The sequence below is a fragment of the Diuraphis noxia genome, unplaced genomic scaffold (genome assembly GCF_037042655.1).
Source record: "Diuraphis noxia isolate RWA-SAM2 unplaced genomic scaffold, SU_Dnox_SAM2 contig0003, whole genome shotgun sequence".
NCBI classification, from domain to species: Eukaryota; Metazoa; Arthropoda; class Insecta; order Hemiptera; family Aphididae; genus Diuraphis; species Diuraphis noxia.
In genome coordinates, this window is record NW_028301713.1 from 55,301,906 (window position 1) to 55,319,353 (window position 17,448).

The following is a 17,448-nucleotide window of genomic DNA, read 5'->3' on the forward strand; positions in this document are numbered from 1 at the left end:
GTTAAATTGAAATTTAATTAAAAGTAAAAATAAAAATATTAATATTTTAATATAATAAATGTATAGTATAGCTTTTACAGGTATTAATATGAACCCTGATAATTTAAATAACTATTATATTACTTAAAAAAGTCAAATAAATTTCTTGGATTATTATTTATTTTTCTTCATAATTTTGGAAGATTCATGAGAGGAATTAAAAACTTGGAAATTATTAATTTAAACAACTTGATAATAATTGTAAGTCCATTAAAATAATAATACTGTGAGTGCTTACGTTACAATTCAGTTTGCTAGACCATAAAAACCATAAAATATCATTACATCTATCTAAAATATTTAAGTCCAGTTACCACTAGAAATTTTTCAATGAATAAATCCGAATCTAATACTGCTATATGAGCTGCTCTTCCTATTAATGAGTTAGCGGTGTTTGGCAATGCATGATGTACATCGTAACGGATAAACGTAACATCCAGTTTGTTTATTATTGGACATAAAATATTGTTCACCATTTCTCGATATGCTAATCCTATAGTGTCGAACACAAATTAGTAATTGACATAAAACATTTTACAATTATTTATTTGGTATTTATATATTAGGTATATTTTTACCAATGGGTGATGTATCTTTAATAGCGGCTTTGCAGAGCTCAATTCTTGCTGAATGAGGTGGAACATATCTATCTTGAGATGAACCAAACAATAGAACATGCTTAAAATAACTTAAATGACAATTTTGAGCTAGTTGATAAAGGAACGTCTGTCGAATGTCTGCAGCATCTTTCAAAGATAGCTGAAGTAAAGTACCACTTTTTTTAACTTTTTGCATAAACCATAAACCTATAAAAAAGTAAATCATCCATATAAATGACAACTATATTATCTACGTGGATTGTAAAATTAAAACATAATATAATTTAGGTATATATTTATCTTTATGAATTATGATTATTGATTAATATTAGTTACTTACCCATATTCACTAATCCACTAGTATTGTATAAAGTTCCTAAATGAGGACCTGAAAGTGATAAAAACGTATGCATTTTCGGTAGTAAATGTTTCATTTGAGGTCTAGCAATTGCTGCTCTAATGATGATCGTTCCTAGAGAATGACCAACAAAGCTTATCCTAGATGGATAATGCGGTAGTTGGAACGAGGATATGTGACTAAGAATCTCGTTCACTAAACGATCAGTCATGCGTTCAAAGTCCGAAAATGTATCACCCTAAAACTCACAACCATGTTTTAGTTTAAATAATTACAATTGATTTGTTTAAAATAAATTACTTGGTTTCTTTCAGACATGAGAAACTCCAGATGAGCTCCAGGCAAACCTAATTTGATGTATGTCTTAACTAAACGTAAATCAGCCGAATTACCATCCAGACCATGAACACATATTATGAGATGAACACCTTCTGGTGAAAACATGCGTAGATCTTCGCTGATGTGAAAATATGGTAATGTTGAAGCTAATATATGAGCGTCACTAATAATACATACATTTTCAATACAATAAAAACAATCATAGAAAAATGATGGCTAACAACCTACCTATAAATTAAATTTTAAGTACCTGTACCTACCTATAAATAATGCCAGTAAAACTCATTTGTTTTTTAAATTGTTCCTTATATTTCTGAAACATTGAATTGTCTTCAACGCTGTTATACGAATGAATTCGACCGTCAGCTTTTATATCTTTGTGTAATTCGTCTTCGTAGTACTCAGGTTCAATATTGTTTTTCTTAGTTCTGTTTAGATTTATATTTAAATGATTAAATTAGAAATAAGAATATTGATTTGAATTTGATACCTGGCTATAGGTTTTTTGGAACTTTCTGAAAATTTTTTTTGTCTCATCGCTAATCGATGTTGATCATTCCATCTAGCTTCTTTGACGGTTTCATACATATGATATAATAAATTGTCGACTGAATCTGGTGGAGGTATCGTATCTCTAAAAGGTTCAGGTGGGAGAGGAATATCTCTAAATTGTCTAGGCGGTGGTAAACGAACTTCTTCATATAATTGGTCACTGGTCGTTAATTTATTAGCTCCAGATGGTTTAATGCAATTAGAAGATTTGATTTTTTTCTCAGGTATAGTCATTTTTCTGTTTGGTGACTCTTCGAGTAATTTTAACAACCTTCTTTGTAATTCTCTCCCTATGTACATATCATACTTTTTATTATATTGATCACCCACTGAAAATAAAATCAACATTATAACCAGTTATATTGAATAAATGTAGAAGCCGATTAAAACTGACCTTTTGGAGTAATTTGTCCAGAAAATGAAGATATCGAAGACCGACGACTAGAAACCCATCCACTTTGTTCTGAAGTGATTTCACTGTCAGAAACTGATGAAAATCGTGTAACTGCCGTTGACGGTAAATCTGGCATTGACTCACTACTATTCGCTACGGTTGAAATCAATTTATCGTTTACTATATCTGGTATAGAAGTGGTACTGTTTGAATATTTAACCATCATTATTGGTGACGTGTTTAGTGCCTCTAACTGAAGTGGAACACTAACACTAGTGCCCAATTTTGAAATCGGAGATTCCTCACCCGACGATGGTGATCTAGTTTTATTTACAGCTATCGGGTTAATTTTTTCTGCACTACGAATAGGTCGATAAAATCGTCTATCATTTCTTCGTATTGGTAAAGAGGCATAACCATTTGGCTGTATTCGAAACTCGGGAGGTTTGATATTATCTTTTTGACGGCGAGGTAGTGTCATAACTTTAGTATTTTGAATAAGATCTAATTTCTTATATTTTGAGTGCTTAGGTATTGTTGATCTTTCGGTGGGATTGCCATTATTATTTGTTTCGAAAGTTCTGGAAAAACTAAGTGGCAATGACAACATAGGTGTATCCATTACAGTTGATCTTAACAACTGGTCTAATGATTTGCTGTGTCTAGTTTTAATACGCTGTTTCTCTGGTTTTTGATCAGTATCCGTATCTTAAAAATATAAATATAAATGGTAATTTATAACAATATTAACAAAGTGATTAAAGATATACACATATACATACAGGTATATTCATAGGCGTAATCTGTGGGGACTGCCCCATGAGGCTTGAGATATTAAATGTGGTAATAGTAGTATCTTTTTACCTAATAGATTTTTAGTTTACCACAAACTATCCCGTCGTCCCCATCCCTCGATAATTTATTTCAGATACGCCCATGAGTATATTACTAATTGGTCATTAAGTTATCTAAATTTATTAGCATCAAGTTACCTTTAACTTTAAGCAATTTTCCAGTTGATGTCATTTGACTGCATCTTCTAGATTCTAATATAGCTGCGATCCCACAGCTACAATCTTGGTTAAGTAAGAGTGTTTGTCGTAATGTATTTAGTGGAATGCCACACGAATTAATAAAAGATTCTAAAATTAAAAATGTATGATAATTAATAGGTAATATACACTTCAGTCATAAGAAATTACTACGACGTTCACTAATAATTACCATCCGATCTTCTAGTATTACTTCCAAGTTTTGTGTACTGGTCTTCAAAAATTACAGGTAATGTAATTGGATCGCCATCTGTTGCTGAGCAATGAACTGGTAAAGGGGGCAATGAAGCCAAGTATCTAGATCTTCTAGCTGCTTCTGATATTGATCTATAATGTTGATAATTATTATGGTCATCATAACAACCTGCTGCACTTTGCCTTGGATTTTCTAGTACAAAAAATGCTTCAGAAAATCTCCTTACCTATTAAAATTCAATGTATGTATGTTAGTTTTTCATTGACTTCCTAGAAGCCCCGATGTGTATTTCTGTTTATGAAAAGAGTGTGTATTTTATTACTTTATAGTTTTTATGTGTACCTATGCCATAATATTTCTTTTATTATACATATCTCGTATCACGCCGTATCACCAAACCCCCTTTAAAAATCTATCTGGCAGTAAATTAGTGGAAAAGTATTACAATTAAGATGACAACTAAAATATAAAAATATTATTTTCAAATTTTATAGAATTGCGGTAAATTTGATAAACCGGCACCATTCGCCTTAATTATTGCATTTAAAGACCATGGTACATTGAAGATCTATGTTGTTTGGTAATTTATTTATATTTGTTAGATTTCGTAAAAAATATGTATTCAGACAATTTCACACAAAATTCAAACACCCAAATTCAAATTACCTAATGAGCAATGGCTAGTTGTAGTTTATGAATTGCAGTTAATTAATCTTTAGATTGTTTAAACATAAAAATAATCAATTATTTATACACACATTTCTGAATCATTATAATAAATTATAAAACGTATACTTATTATTATATATTTAATACACTTTGCATCCTTACAATTTATAAATGCATTATATATTATAAATTATAAAATTCAATTTATTTTTCTATTTAGCCAATTAAAATAGTACCTATAATTAATGTAGTAATATAGGAACCTTTCTAATTTTCTATGTACTACCGTCTACCATTAAAGTAAAACCTATTATGATTAAATAGTAATAACAAATATGTATCATATATACATATTATACTATACATATAAGTACACGATTAACGATATAGGTACGTATTTTATTATCTAAGCACGTCCGATCCTTCCCCCGTTGTATTAGTCTCTGTAGATGATATAAATTAATTATTGATTGAAATTTAAACAAACATATTTATTCAATTTTACTTTTTTAAGTCATATACTATATTACTATGTAGCTCATTTATATTGTGTAATACACAATCATATTATCATTATTCATTAATATTATGTTCTTAGAAAAATTCTAATACTACTAATAATAATCAAATAACAAAGTAAGCCTCCAGAAAAATTAATAATTTTAACAATCTAGCTAGGTATGGTATTTTAAAAATTAGTGTTGATTATAGAGGATAGAAAATATTAATTAATATTTTTTCGTGGTTTAATGTTTGAAGTGTATACACATAAAATTTACATCGAGAAAAATCATTAAAAGGAATAATATTTGCTTACACGAAGTTGATGGTGTTTTTTGGAAAGATGCTGATTTATAGCTTGTTTTTTTGTAAAATTATCTAAAAAGTGATGCCATAGCAATATGTTTTGAGCACATAACTGAGCTATACTACTATTTGCTAAGGCTAGAAATTCATCTTCATCTAGGATCTAAACAAAAAAATGTTTTTTATTATCCAATTTATTTGATATATATTATGATATCATTTTAGATCTTTAATTGATCATATAATTATCATAATAGTATAATACAGAATATAGGTAGGTACTTTGTTTGTTTGAGGAATTGTAACAGCAGTTTTAAGGCCTGCAGGTGTTTCAACTTGTTGCCATACCGGCATTATTCTATTATATTGAGCAATTGTGGAATGAAGATTGTCGAAAGCTTCCGATAACAATGAACAAACTTCACGATGAATAAGTCGAGCATTAAGCATACGACTGACATGATTGTTATTGTTACTGTTCCCTGAGCTTCCGACACATTTAGTGGTCCCGTTTTGGCCATTCTATAGACATCAGTATAAATTAATACTAACTACATAAAAAGTTGAATTTTGTACTATTAAGTATAAAAAATTTGTATTATATTTTTAGTTACCGCGTTGCCAAAAAATACCGATTCTATGGAATGTGATGGTCGAAAATTAAATCGATTTGAATTATTTGTTAACCATGTTTTACCAGTTCTAGGAGCACTATTAAAATTTAAAAATAATGAAATAATTTCATCAAATAACAAAACTAAGTAATAAACAAAAAATACTTACCAACTTTGCATATAATTCAGTATACTTTTTCTAAAAATAACAGAATATATTATATGTGATAAAAGAAGTTTAATAAAAAAATAAATAGATACTTTATTTTATAAAGAATAATGAACTTTACTTAATATAGGGTTGATGTAAAGCGACTAGACTCGCGTGTATAGTCAAAGTTACAGCTGATAAATGAAAGTAGTCAAATAGTACTGGTAAGTGATAATGTAATCCTCTCGCTGGGCAGACATGCAGTTGAAGAGTTCTGCTGGAGACGCAGCACATAGAGCCATTTTCTCCAAACCACAACTCGACGTTTAAAATAAATCCAGCTCTTTCAAGACTATCCTGTAACTAAATATATATTTAAAAAACTGATAAATTGTATTTAAAAATAATTATTGAAAATTAATTTACTTTTTGACTGTCTACAAGCACGTGCGCTTTAAATAATATTATATCGTCAAGCATAATTTCTTCATGTCGATAAAGTATTCGAAACGTCTTACTGATCCCAAGGTCCTCTCCATTTTCGACGTAGTATAATTGGGGTGATTTTTGATTATCTTGTCCTGTAAAAGTATAGAATATGCCTAAATATTATCTCTTCATATTTATACCTAGGTAAGTAAGTACCAATTAATGTATACATAACATTTAGCAATTAGTATGATATAATATGTTACTGTGTTAAATATTGTTTTTGGCTTTAATGAATATGTTAACTACTAAATATAAATATTACAAAATCTCAAAAACCATTTTTAGCATAGTTCTATAAAATATATTTTATCGGTTAGGTATAGATAAAAATATAGATTCAATATAAAAATATTTATGTTGTTTAAAAGTTAATTTTTTAATTAAGAGGACGGCACACCCGCCTGTGTTGTCTCCATCTTACACACGTACGACATACCAGATTTCCCACTCGCTATTATTAATAGGGTGCTTTCAGTATTGATATTAGGGCTGTATGACATAAGCGCCAAAGGTACAAAAATGACCTATCATTTGCGCCAAAATTAATATTTTATATAAGTATTAAGTAGGTAGTTATTTAAAAATTTCTATATCTTATAAAAATTATATTATATTAATATTATTATGTTGATAGTAAATTATAATATAGATATAGGTACATGCACATCAATATTTAATAGATTTAATAAATTGGTTGATTTTTTATAAAAATAAAATGTCGATAATAAATTATAATATACATGCACATCAATATTTTATACATTTAATAAATTGGTTGATTTTTTATAAAAATAAAATGACGAAATTACGAAATAGGTACTAACAATATGTTATAACACAAACTGCTCACCAACTGTCTATTTAACAATCTATCGTAATCAGATAATACATATTTTGTCGATTAAGATAAAGCGTTTGGAGTTTTTTTAATTGAATTCTGTTATTTAATTTCTGACGCTTTTGTACGATACGACTTGTTTTTCTTATCCCATTTTGGCGCTTATGAACGATACGATTTTGGCACTTTTGTACGATACGACTTTTTTTTTCTTATCTTATTTTGGCGCTTATGTCTTACACCGGATATTAGAGTGAATTGACCAATTATTATAAAACTTTTAAGTAAGAACATTGTCTTTTTTCTCTCGTTCTGTTTTTACGATATTCTAGTTTTTAAGCGAGTTATGAGTAAGTAAAATATTAATGTTGTAAAATGCTCATAACTCATTTAAAAATAGCGAACGGAAATTCGGTAGGTCGTACGTGTGTAAGACGGAAACAACACATGTGGGTGCGACGTCCTATTAATTCCATTTGGTAGTTATGTGATAGAATATGAGGTATGTGATATTTGAAATGTAGAATACCTATATCTAGGTAGTAGTTTTTAATTATTTTACTCAGAAAAAGTGCAAAAAATGAAGAACAGTTTTATAATGCGTTTTCAAATATTCATTGATAAATATTTTATCCAACGCATTATCCCAAATTATATAAACTGTTAGATTATATATATATTATATATCATCATGAGATGTCAAATGATCAAGCTTAATAATCATTTTCATATTATAGTTTATCATTATCATTGAACAATGGGTCAATGTCATCCAAATTATTGTACGTTAAATACTTTTAAGAAATAGTGATATAGCATTTCAAAAATGTAGTATTCAACAATTTTCTAAGGAGAAATTTCTGAAATTCATATATAACATTTTATTTTTAGAACTTACTATGGCATGTAAAAATTAAATATATTTATTGAATTTTGAAGTATATTTCATAACATTAAAAATATATTGTATATATTTTACTAATTTAACTAAATATTTTGTTTTTAAATATGATTACCTAATAAGTACAGAGGTGTCAGAGGTAATGATAATGTTTAATATTTGTGCATTTGTGGGGTAGTTGGGTAGTATAGCAGTATTGATATATTATATATTTATATTATCATAATATATCACAATATCAATGAAAATAAAAACAATTAATACAATTTTTTCTTAGACAATTCGTTAGGAAATATAAAGTTTTCTACTGACATCATTAATATTCAATGAATAATTTATTTATTAAAATTAGCAAATTTTCAATTATTAAATATAATATACATAAATAATTTATAAACAAACATATATATTATAGGTACATCGTATAAGAATTTAATGGATAATTCACGTTCAAAAATCAACTTATCTAGATTAAATATATTTATTGATTAATGTCTATTATATTTTTATATGAATGAAATAAATTTTATCTAGGTGAATGTGAAAACCACAATTTTCGTATACCTACTGATCTTATTCGTACGAATTTCTGAATAGCCCCCAGAAACTAAAATATTTCACTAGGTATGGCACTATTTCTAAATTATCGTTTTCAAAACACAGCAACATTTTTAAAATATTCATACTATTTTAGACTATTTATTCCACGAAAACATTCAAACTATTCTACCATACTAGTATACTAGTTACTATAATAGTAGTTGGTATTGGTAGATGGCTATATATTATAGATAGATGAAAAATTGAATAGGCATTTTAATTTTTAGTTTTTATATTGTTGATTAAAATTGATGAGCTTGGACTTTTATAAGAAGGAACCCACTAAATGACTAAGTACACTGAGCGAGTTCCCTAGATTTTTAAATTTAGTTTTTTGCTTGTAATTTTAAGAATATTAAATTCATTAGATAGATTATTAATTAGTATAATTATCAGACACTATAGGTACTAATCATTTTCCCTAATCCCTTCATAAAAATATGTAGAGAATTTCCAAATGTTTTCAATATAGGTGCCAATAATTATCATGTAATTTATTTAAACATAAGAATTAAAAAGTAAAAATTATCAGCAATCGTAATTCGTAAGTATTAATAAATGTAAGTTAATAACTGAGATATAGATTATAGCTAACTAAGTTCTGCACAGCATTGTTTTTCCATTGCAATCATTTGTCATTTCTTTCCAATTTATATCTAATGGCTCATAATTATAATGTATACATCTTGCGTTATGGCGGCGGGTTAAAAGCAGAATCAAAACATGTACCTTTATTGCTATATCTATACTACTTAAACATTATAACATGCAAATACGCAATACGTATACATACGTTACTGTATTTCATCAATTATTTTTTTAAAACCATGTACTTACTTTGTTGATGCTTTTTTAAACTGACTTCCACTTGAACAGAGAGCTTAGGAGAAACTTTAAGTTCAGTTCGAATACGATATAATCTATAAAATACAAATATCTATCTTAATAATTCATAAAATCAATTGTATGTTACACGTGCAGTATGGTGATAGTATGTTTACATCTGTTAGCTGTCATTGACCTTACAAGGCTAATTTTAAACTTGGCTCGACGCGCGACGTTAGAAAAAGAGTAAATAAATATAGAGTGGATTCCTTGCTGGTAGACCAAGGTAACTTCAGTTTTTCAGTTTTTGTTATGTTGTTTAATGTTGTGTATTGATGTATTGAATATTACATATTAAAATTATTGATTATAATTATTACTTATATATTAAGTCATTAATTTTAATTGTAACATGAAACCGATAGTATCAATACTCAAAAGTATTTAGGTAAAATATTTTAATTATGGAAATATAAAAATTATTTTATAAGGGGTTGGAAAAATATTAGGTGTTAGTAAGCGTTATGACAAAGGAAGAACCCCCAAGTTTAAAATAGTTTGATTAATTTTGATTTATATTAAATATTTCATAAACGTTTAAGCCTTTAATCAATGTATATACATAAAAACATCAGTATATATATATTATAGTATTTGATTAGTTGCCTTTTGTAAGCCGTAAGGGTTTAATAAAAAACTGTACCTATTTGTAATAAGTAAATAATTACAAGTTCGATTCAATTTATATACTATAGGTATGCCTACTTGAGTAGTAGGTATAGTATATAAATATTTACTTTTTAGATTTTAGACTTAAATTATTATTTATTTTTTTAAATAATGATATACCTATATAATGTGTAATATTCAATATCCCTATAATAATCTACACTTTGAACTTAAGTCATACCATACCTATAAAGTATAGAGTATATAGATTATTATATAGAATCTAAGCTTTTGGTATTGAATTCAATATTACTTTTTTCATATGCTCGGATAATCTACGCTCTATTCAAACTACATTTTAATATCATATATATGTATATCGATTTATTTTTTGCTGTGCAACTATTTATTACACAACCATTCGTTGGTATTTATATCATAATACAATTTTTAAGTACAGTTACATTGTTAGAATAATAATAAAAATCAAATTAAAACATGTTATTTATTTCGTGCGTAAATAAGTGGTGTAAACTTACCCTCTTTGAAATAGATCTATGTTATAAAACTTGCAGTACTCGACAGCAAATTCTACAGTTGCTTGAAGTTCACTCATAATAACAACATAAGTTCTATCTTCGGACTCATTTCATAGTCATAAAATAAATAAATTCTTAGTATTCTACTGAAAAACACATATTTATATAGCAGTGTTATTTACATGTCGTCTGACCAAAATATTCCTAACGAAAATTATTTTTACAATTCATCTATATAACGTCGATGGTTATTTAACTGAAAAAATACTCTTTTTATACAAAACTAATATAAATTATAATAATTAAATAATATTGGTAACTATCAGACTATGCCAAACATAATTTAATACTAAATTTTTGACTTGTCATAGCATTGTTATTTATATAACTTTCAACTATTAATTCATAGTTAAGAGTAATAGTAGGTATTTAAAGGTGATTTGTATTTCTTATGTATAATGATAATTTAAAATTAAATCACAAATGCACCAATACTTGAAAATTGAAATACTTCTCTATACAAATATTAAATAAGAACATATCGATCTTATACAATTGTTTTTTTTTCTAATATGAAGACAAGTTATACAAATTGTATAGATTTGATTAAATAAAAAAAGAAATTAAGTTAGATTGGATCAGCATAAAAATAAAAGTATTGTTATAAGTTTTAATCTAATCTTAAATTATATAGTATAATTATTCAGATAATTTATCAAAAAGGATAAATTATGTTATTTTTAATTTGATTTTTAAAGATTAAGATCATATAATCATTATAATCTATTCGACGAATCAATCTTTTAACTGCTATTTTGCTGAGTTTAAATATTATATAGGTCAGAGGAAACGAATAGGCAGACTCGCAGTTATTCTCATGGATAGATTTTACGCGTAATACGTTGATGCATTGAATTTTAGTACTACCTTTGATAGTGTTTTGTTCACGTATTTTACAATCACTGTAGTTGAACACAAAGATAATAAAAATTACTATTGAAAAAATTCACAAATGTCGCACTTGGGTACTATAATATGAATAATAAAAACCGATAAATAAATGTATATATTTTTTAATTATTATATAAGTGTTTAGTTTATGTATAATTATTATATAAGTTATTCACTTTTTATCCGGAACTTTTTGTAGAACGTGCGTTTGACCCATATTTATCCCGGCCAGACCACCGATTGGACTCAAATGCAAAGCTTGTTGGTATTCAGGGACGGCCACTAGACAGCGCTTTGACCACTGAAAGCGACTTTACGGGTGTTACCCTGACAACACGCACACGCAGGCGATTGCTAGTGTCTGATGGTTTATAAAGAGCAAACCTATAAAAAAAAAAGGTCAGTTCGGTACACACCCCATACACCTCTTTAGCTGTGTAGTTTGCAATTTTTCATATATTTTAATATCTTATTACATAATCTTATCTCATAATAATTTTACTACGAGCAACTTTGTACCTATATAGAGGAAAATGAAAGTAATCTTAACTATACATACAAAATTGTTCGGTTAATCAGTTCTAAATTATAACTTTTATAGTTATCCACTTATTACCTATTACTTATATGTATACCTACGACCTACCTAAATTGGATTCCTTTATACTTACACTTTACAGCCTACTGTAGGTTACAAAAAAAATCAAAAGTTGATTAATTCTATGTTTCTTTAACGAAGGTATTTAGTTTAATGAGTGTTTAAACATTGTAACAGTTTAATTTTAAGACTAGAAGAGTCAAGCGCATTACCTTTTTATAAACATTTTTATAGAATTAAATAATATGAGCATTAAATTTCAAGACTAGATTGTCGGCATACCATTTTATTACCTCAAAACAATAAAAACTGAGTATAGATATTAATATTATGCTGTGTTGTAATTTTATTGTTTATCAAATATGAATATAAACATTTATGTTAATTGCAAATTATGGTTCCAAGAATCAATTCTAAAAGTTTTTATAATTCAAAGATTTTGAATGATACGGTAAATAAAAATTACTAAATAATTTAATTTTCAACCTTTCTTTTACCAACCTTTTTTTAAAATCTTTTATGCTTCTAGTACCATATTTTTTTCTTAAAATGCCTAGTATATTAAAAAAAAATATGTTAGAATCTAATCAGGATAAACTACAAAATAGGGGAAATGGTAATATCAACAGCACAACACATAAAATCATAAAATCGACAAGATCGATTTCGTTATTTTTTTTCCATTATTCAAAAACAAATAGCTGTAGATACTTAACACTTTTTCCAACTATTTATAGATATTATAATTTTCTAGAAAACTATTTTAACCCTTTTGTACTATTTTTATAGCCATTCAAAATTTTATTTTTTTCCATAAATGTTAGTAAAATTATGTTCGGCGAAAAAGCTTGAACATTTTTAACCGATTTAGGTCTAAGTCGATTTGACAGATCATAACGATATTCATCAAAAGTTGTTCTAATAGCAATAAAAATATTAATTAATAAACTTGAAAAAAATCATCAAATTCGCGAATTGTCGCTAACTGTGTTATACTTTCATGCAATTTTTCATTTTATTACCTTAAGTTTAAAAATGAAATATAAGGGATTTAATTCATAAGTTTTTTTTATGTTAACCTAAAAATATTTATTATTATTTATGCATACATTTTTTGAAGGTATTTTTAAGTTCAAATTTGGCGATATATATACTACTGACCTCATCCATTTAATATTATGATAAATGTTGAAAAAAGTTGTATGGTTTTGTTGGCGGAGGGAGGAAATAACTTATCGGTATTTAATTTTGGGGCCTGCACCTTTAGAAGATAAAATAATCGCACATTATGCATCCACGGAATTATGAGTTTTCAAATCTTTTCACGTTTTTCAATAATCATTTAAACATAGCTCAGTACCTAATAATAGAGAAATTTGTTTCATAATACTAGGAGTTTAAATAATTTTTATTTATTTTTTTAAATTTTAATATTTAGCTTTTTTCACATAGTTTATATGCAAATTTTGTTAAATTTCTATATACGAGTAATTACATTTTTCACGTATTGGGCGGTATCATAATATACGTATATTATTATACAGTCGTTCCCAAATCATAAAAAAAATAAAAAAAAATTTGACTGAAGTCTGAAGTATTTTTGAAGTTTTATACCTCAAATAAAACTTAAAAATACTTCAAGAGACAAGAAAAATTCGATGTATTGAGATTTTCTACTTATCAAGACTTATAAGAACTTTCTGCTTTTATATTTTTTATATTTTACTGATTTTAGGGAAAAATCGATTAAAATGATAATATGCCACTTGATAATTTATCAAATAATTTAATGATGGAACAATCATTGCTCATTTAAATTCGAAAATAATCGAAAAATTTAATTCATACGATGCAATATTGTTCATATTTATTTGAGAGTTTAATAATTATTGAAAAATAAATACAAATGCATTTATAGTTTATACACAATATTTTTTTTGTTCTGCTTAAAAGCAATAGTTTAAACAATTAAAAGTATCTAGTAAGGCTGAAAAATAAATACTTGATGCTTGATTGATAGAACAAAAATTAATAAAGTGATATATTTGATTTGTAGGTATATGTTATTAAGTGTAGGTACATCAGGAAGTGGTCAGCGTATAAGACATTAAGTCCATTAAGACAGTTGGTAATTTGGTATTACCATGTAGGTAGTTACTCTACACATAGATTGTAATTTAAAAACCATTCACTAGGAAACTAAATGCATAACAAATTTTACAGCAGTATTTTCATAAAAAAAACACTCATCAAGAACTTATTATATACCCAATAATTTCAGTTAGCCCTGACAAGGCAGAGATTTATTATATTGAAATAAAAATAATGAAACTTAAAAAAAATATATATTAAATTATTAAACTTCTTAATCACTAGAATATAGCTAGTCTACTTAGGTTATTATTGTTTATCAATGGCCCGTGTTGCCGCAGAAATTTTTTGTTAATTAAAAATACATAAATAAAATACAATAAAGTTTTACAATTTGGCTTTAACAAGTTAAAAATTAAGTTTGCTCTTCTAATATATATATATACCTGTCTTAAACACTTATACACGGAAAAAATTCTGGCGGCTAGCCTGTTATAAAAAGTTATAGTAAATGGTAGGATGAATACATTTTTGCCAAAAACTATTATAATAATTATAGTCATAAATAGCCCATTTTTTTTTTTTTTTTTTTGTAAAGGGGCAGAAGTATATATAAAACTGTATAGTTTATACCAAATGTAAATTCATTATGCGTGTCTGTAATCCGTGTTAATATATTCGTTATATATATATATTATACTCATGCTTTTATTATAAAACAATATAATTAAAATCTGTCTTCTATCCATGATAAATTATATTAGATACTATACAGTAAGTAAAAATTATGCTAAAAGTTGACGTGTTATGTTTGAGAGAAGGTAGCGTCCAGTGACACCACAAAGTACAAAACTCATCATTAAGGCACGATTTTTAATTAAATTATTTTTTCATCAACTTTTTATTTTGGACTCTTATTGTCAGTTATCTCTAGTGATGTTATAGGCGGCAAGAGGGTGTGTAATAATATATCTATACTTACTACTTATTTTAAATGAAGTCATAAAACTCGAATAGTGGAGAAAATAAGGAGAACATAATATAATATGATTAATATATGGGTATGGGGTACAGGGTCAGGTATTTGAGTGGTACCTGTAACCAGTGGCGTAGCCAGGGCAAGGACTGAGGGGGCTGCAGCCCCCCCCCCCACCGAAATGTTAATAAAATTTACAAACTTATTTTAATGTTCTACAATATTCACTCAAAAAGTCTTAAATTGTATTTTACTAATTTTAAATTGTCATCTTTATTTTGTTAGTTTTCTATAGCTTCGGCCGTGCTAGTAGGTATTTAATGCACCGCTGGGTAAAAAATTGATCAGCCCCCCCGAAAAAAATCCTGACTACGCCGCTGCCTGTAACCAGCTATCATGTGTCATATTCACATATTCATATCTTCGTATGGAGTATAGGACTATATAGTTAAGGTTTGGCAATATTTTTAAGTTTCAAATTTTTAAATAATAAATAGTACTATCATCTATATTCTAATAACAAGTAGGTACCTAATTGAAAAATCAATATTGTAATATACCTATCATTTTATAGATTTACATTTAACTCATTTAAGTGACGACTAATTACAATTTTTGATGAATGATGATATAAATCTTGATATTGAGATAACTGAAGTACCTATAAATAATACTTTTCGACAATAACTAATAATTTTTATTGTATTATAGACAAATACAATACAAATATTGAAATATATCGATTTTTTCTATCAGATACATCAAAATAAATTTATAGATTTTAATTTCTAATACTAGCGTGAAGCGTGATCAGCAGTTAGTATAATTATTATACCTTCGATAATCGTTCACACAATATAGATACATTTTAATATTTTATCTACATCATGAAACGTTATTCATATATCGTCATCACGATTTAAGATATACCTTAAATTTAAGATATATCTTAAATCGTGATCGTCATTCGGAAATCGTTATTTATATGTCTATCCGTCTATCGTTTTAACAAAATAAAATAACCTATCATTTTTTATCAATAAAACTATCATGTTTTTCTTTTTATCAATATTAGCTAGTAGGTTATCAACGACCGACGTCAAAACCACAACAAAAACAGAATTTAAAAAAAAAAATAGGTAGCTTGTAATTATTTATTTTAGCAATATTAAGCAATACCTGAGACTTACATATGTATTTATCGATTTAGTTTCGAGTACGCAATTAAGTTGTTTGTGTAACAAATATTACCTATTCAAAGAATGACATAATCACTAATTTTATGTCATTTTTTCGTTCAGTTTATCGTCTGTACAGCACAATGAGCAAGCCTCAAGTCGTTTTCGTCCTTGGAGGCCCAGGTGCAGGTAAGGGTACGCAATGTTCCAACATAGTATCCAAATTTGGATTTGTTCACCTGTCTGCTGGCGACCTGTTACGCGCTGAACGTAGTAAACCTGACAGTATGTTTGGAGAATTAATTGACACTCATATCAAGAATGGTACAATTGTCCCAGTAGAAATCACATGTCAACTTATTCAAAATGCGATGGAAGCATCAGCAGCCAATCGATTTCTGATTGATGGATTTCCACGAAATAAAGACAATATGATTGGCTGGGATACCACAATTGGAGACAAAGTTGATCTTTTATTTGTACTGTTTCTAGATTGTCCAGAAAATGTATGTATGATATGCAGTATTAAGTAGTTTAGATAGAAGGCTAGTTTTACTGAAAAATGTGTGACAAAATTAACTTTTATTTTATTTTAATAGGTATGCATAGAACGATGCATGAAAAGAGGTGCTGCTGGAAGTGGCCGTGCTGATGATAATTTAGAAAGTCTAAAAAAGAGGATTGTTACATTTGTGAATGATTCTATGCCGATCATAGAATATTTTAAAGAGAAAAATTTAGTGAAAAGAGTTGAAGCTGGAAAAAATGTTGAAGATGTATGGTCCGATATTATTGAATTATTCAAAAACATTTGAATAGAGAAACAAAATTTGCATTTAACTTATTAGACAATTTCCTAAATATGGTAGATTAAATTATTTTTATTCTTGCACTGTCCCAACAAAAGTTATTATTTTAAAATATGTATACCAGTGATAGAAGATATTGAGATTAGTGTTTAATCGGTTTTTTATTTATTTATTGAATGATCCAATAAAAACACAATAACATATAACATTA

The 17,448-nt window shown here is 27.2% G+C and overlaps 2 protein-coding genes across 5 annotated transcripts; one reads left to right on the top strand and one right to left on the bottom strand.

Moving 5' to 3' along the window:
- Positions 1 to 141: 141 nt before the first annotated feature.
- Positions 142 to 11,830, bottom strand: LOC107170547 (protein FAM135A). 4 transcript variants are annotated; one of them, XM_015520696.2, is made up of 18 exons: positions 11,562 to 11,830; positions 10,635 to 10,738; positions 9,439 to 9,521; positions 6,197 to 6,351; positions 5,910 to 6,133; positions 5,789 to 5,818; positions 5,620 to 5,716; positions 5,288 to 5,527; positions 5,016 to 5,168; positions 3,506 to 3,755; positions 3,274 to 3,423; positions 2,282 to 2,989; positions 1,826 to 2,216; positions 1,596 to 1,763; positions 1,297 to 1,498; positions 979 to 1,234; positions 618 to 845; positions 142 to 532 (listed from the first exon to the last, which is right to left on the bottom strand). In XM_015520696.2, the coding sequence occupies exons 2-18, from the start codon at positions 10,709 to 10,711 to the stop codon at positions 327 to 329; spliced, it is 3,618 nt and encodes a 1,205-aa protein (XP_015376182.1). In that variant the 5' UTR covers positions 10,712 to 10,738; positions 11,562 to 11,830; the 3' UTR covers positions 142 to 326. The 4 variants fall into 4 exon arrangements, with proteins under 4 accessions (XP_015376182.1, XP_015376180.1, XP_015376183.1 ...); XM_015520694.2 differs by having other exon boundaries at positions 10,635 to 10,777; XM_015520697.2 differs by having other exon boundaries at positions 5,910 to 6,127; positions 10,635 to 10,780.
- A 4,565-nt stretch (positions 11,831 to 16,395) lies between these two features.
- On the top strand, positions 16,396 to 17,448 carry Cmpk (cytidine/uridine monophosphate kinase Dak1). Its single transcript, XM_015520688.2, has 2 exons — positions 16,396 to 16,934; positions 17,028 to 17,448. Exons 1-2 carry the CDS (start codon positions 16,533 to 16,535, stop codon positions 17,241 to 17,243), a joined length of 618 nt encoding a protein of 205 aa, XP_015376174.2. The 5' UTR covers positions 16,396 to 16,532; the 3' UTR covers positions 17,244 to 17,448.

Bases quoted from the DNA above. Each gene is read 5' to 3' on its own strand.
- LOC107170547 (XM_015520696.2), bottom strand. From the start codon at position 10,711: ATGAGTGAACTTCAAGCAACTGTAGAATTTGCTGTCGAGTACTGCAAG. The intron at 3,756-5,015 runs GTAAGCAAATAT...GAATTTTAATAG, and splicing joins AAAAACACCATCAACTTCGT to GTAAGGAGATTTTCTGAAGC. The intron at 2,990-3,273 runs GTAACTTGATGC...TATATTTTTAAG, and splicing joins AAAATTGCTTAAAGTTAAAG to ATACGGATACTGATCAAAAA.
- Cmpk (XM_015520688.2), top strand. From the start codon at position 16,533: ATGTCATTTTTTCGTTCAGTTTATCGTCTGTACAGCACAATGAGCAAG. The intron at 16,935-17,027 runs GTATGTATGATA...TTATTTTAATAG, and splicing joins TTCTAGATTGTCCAGAAAAT to GTATGCATAGAACGATGCAT.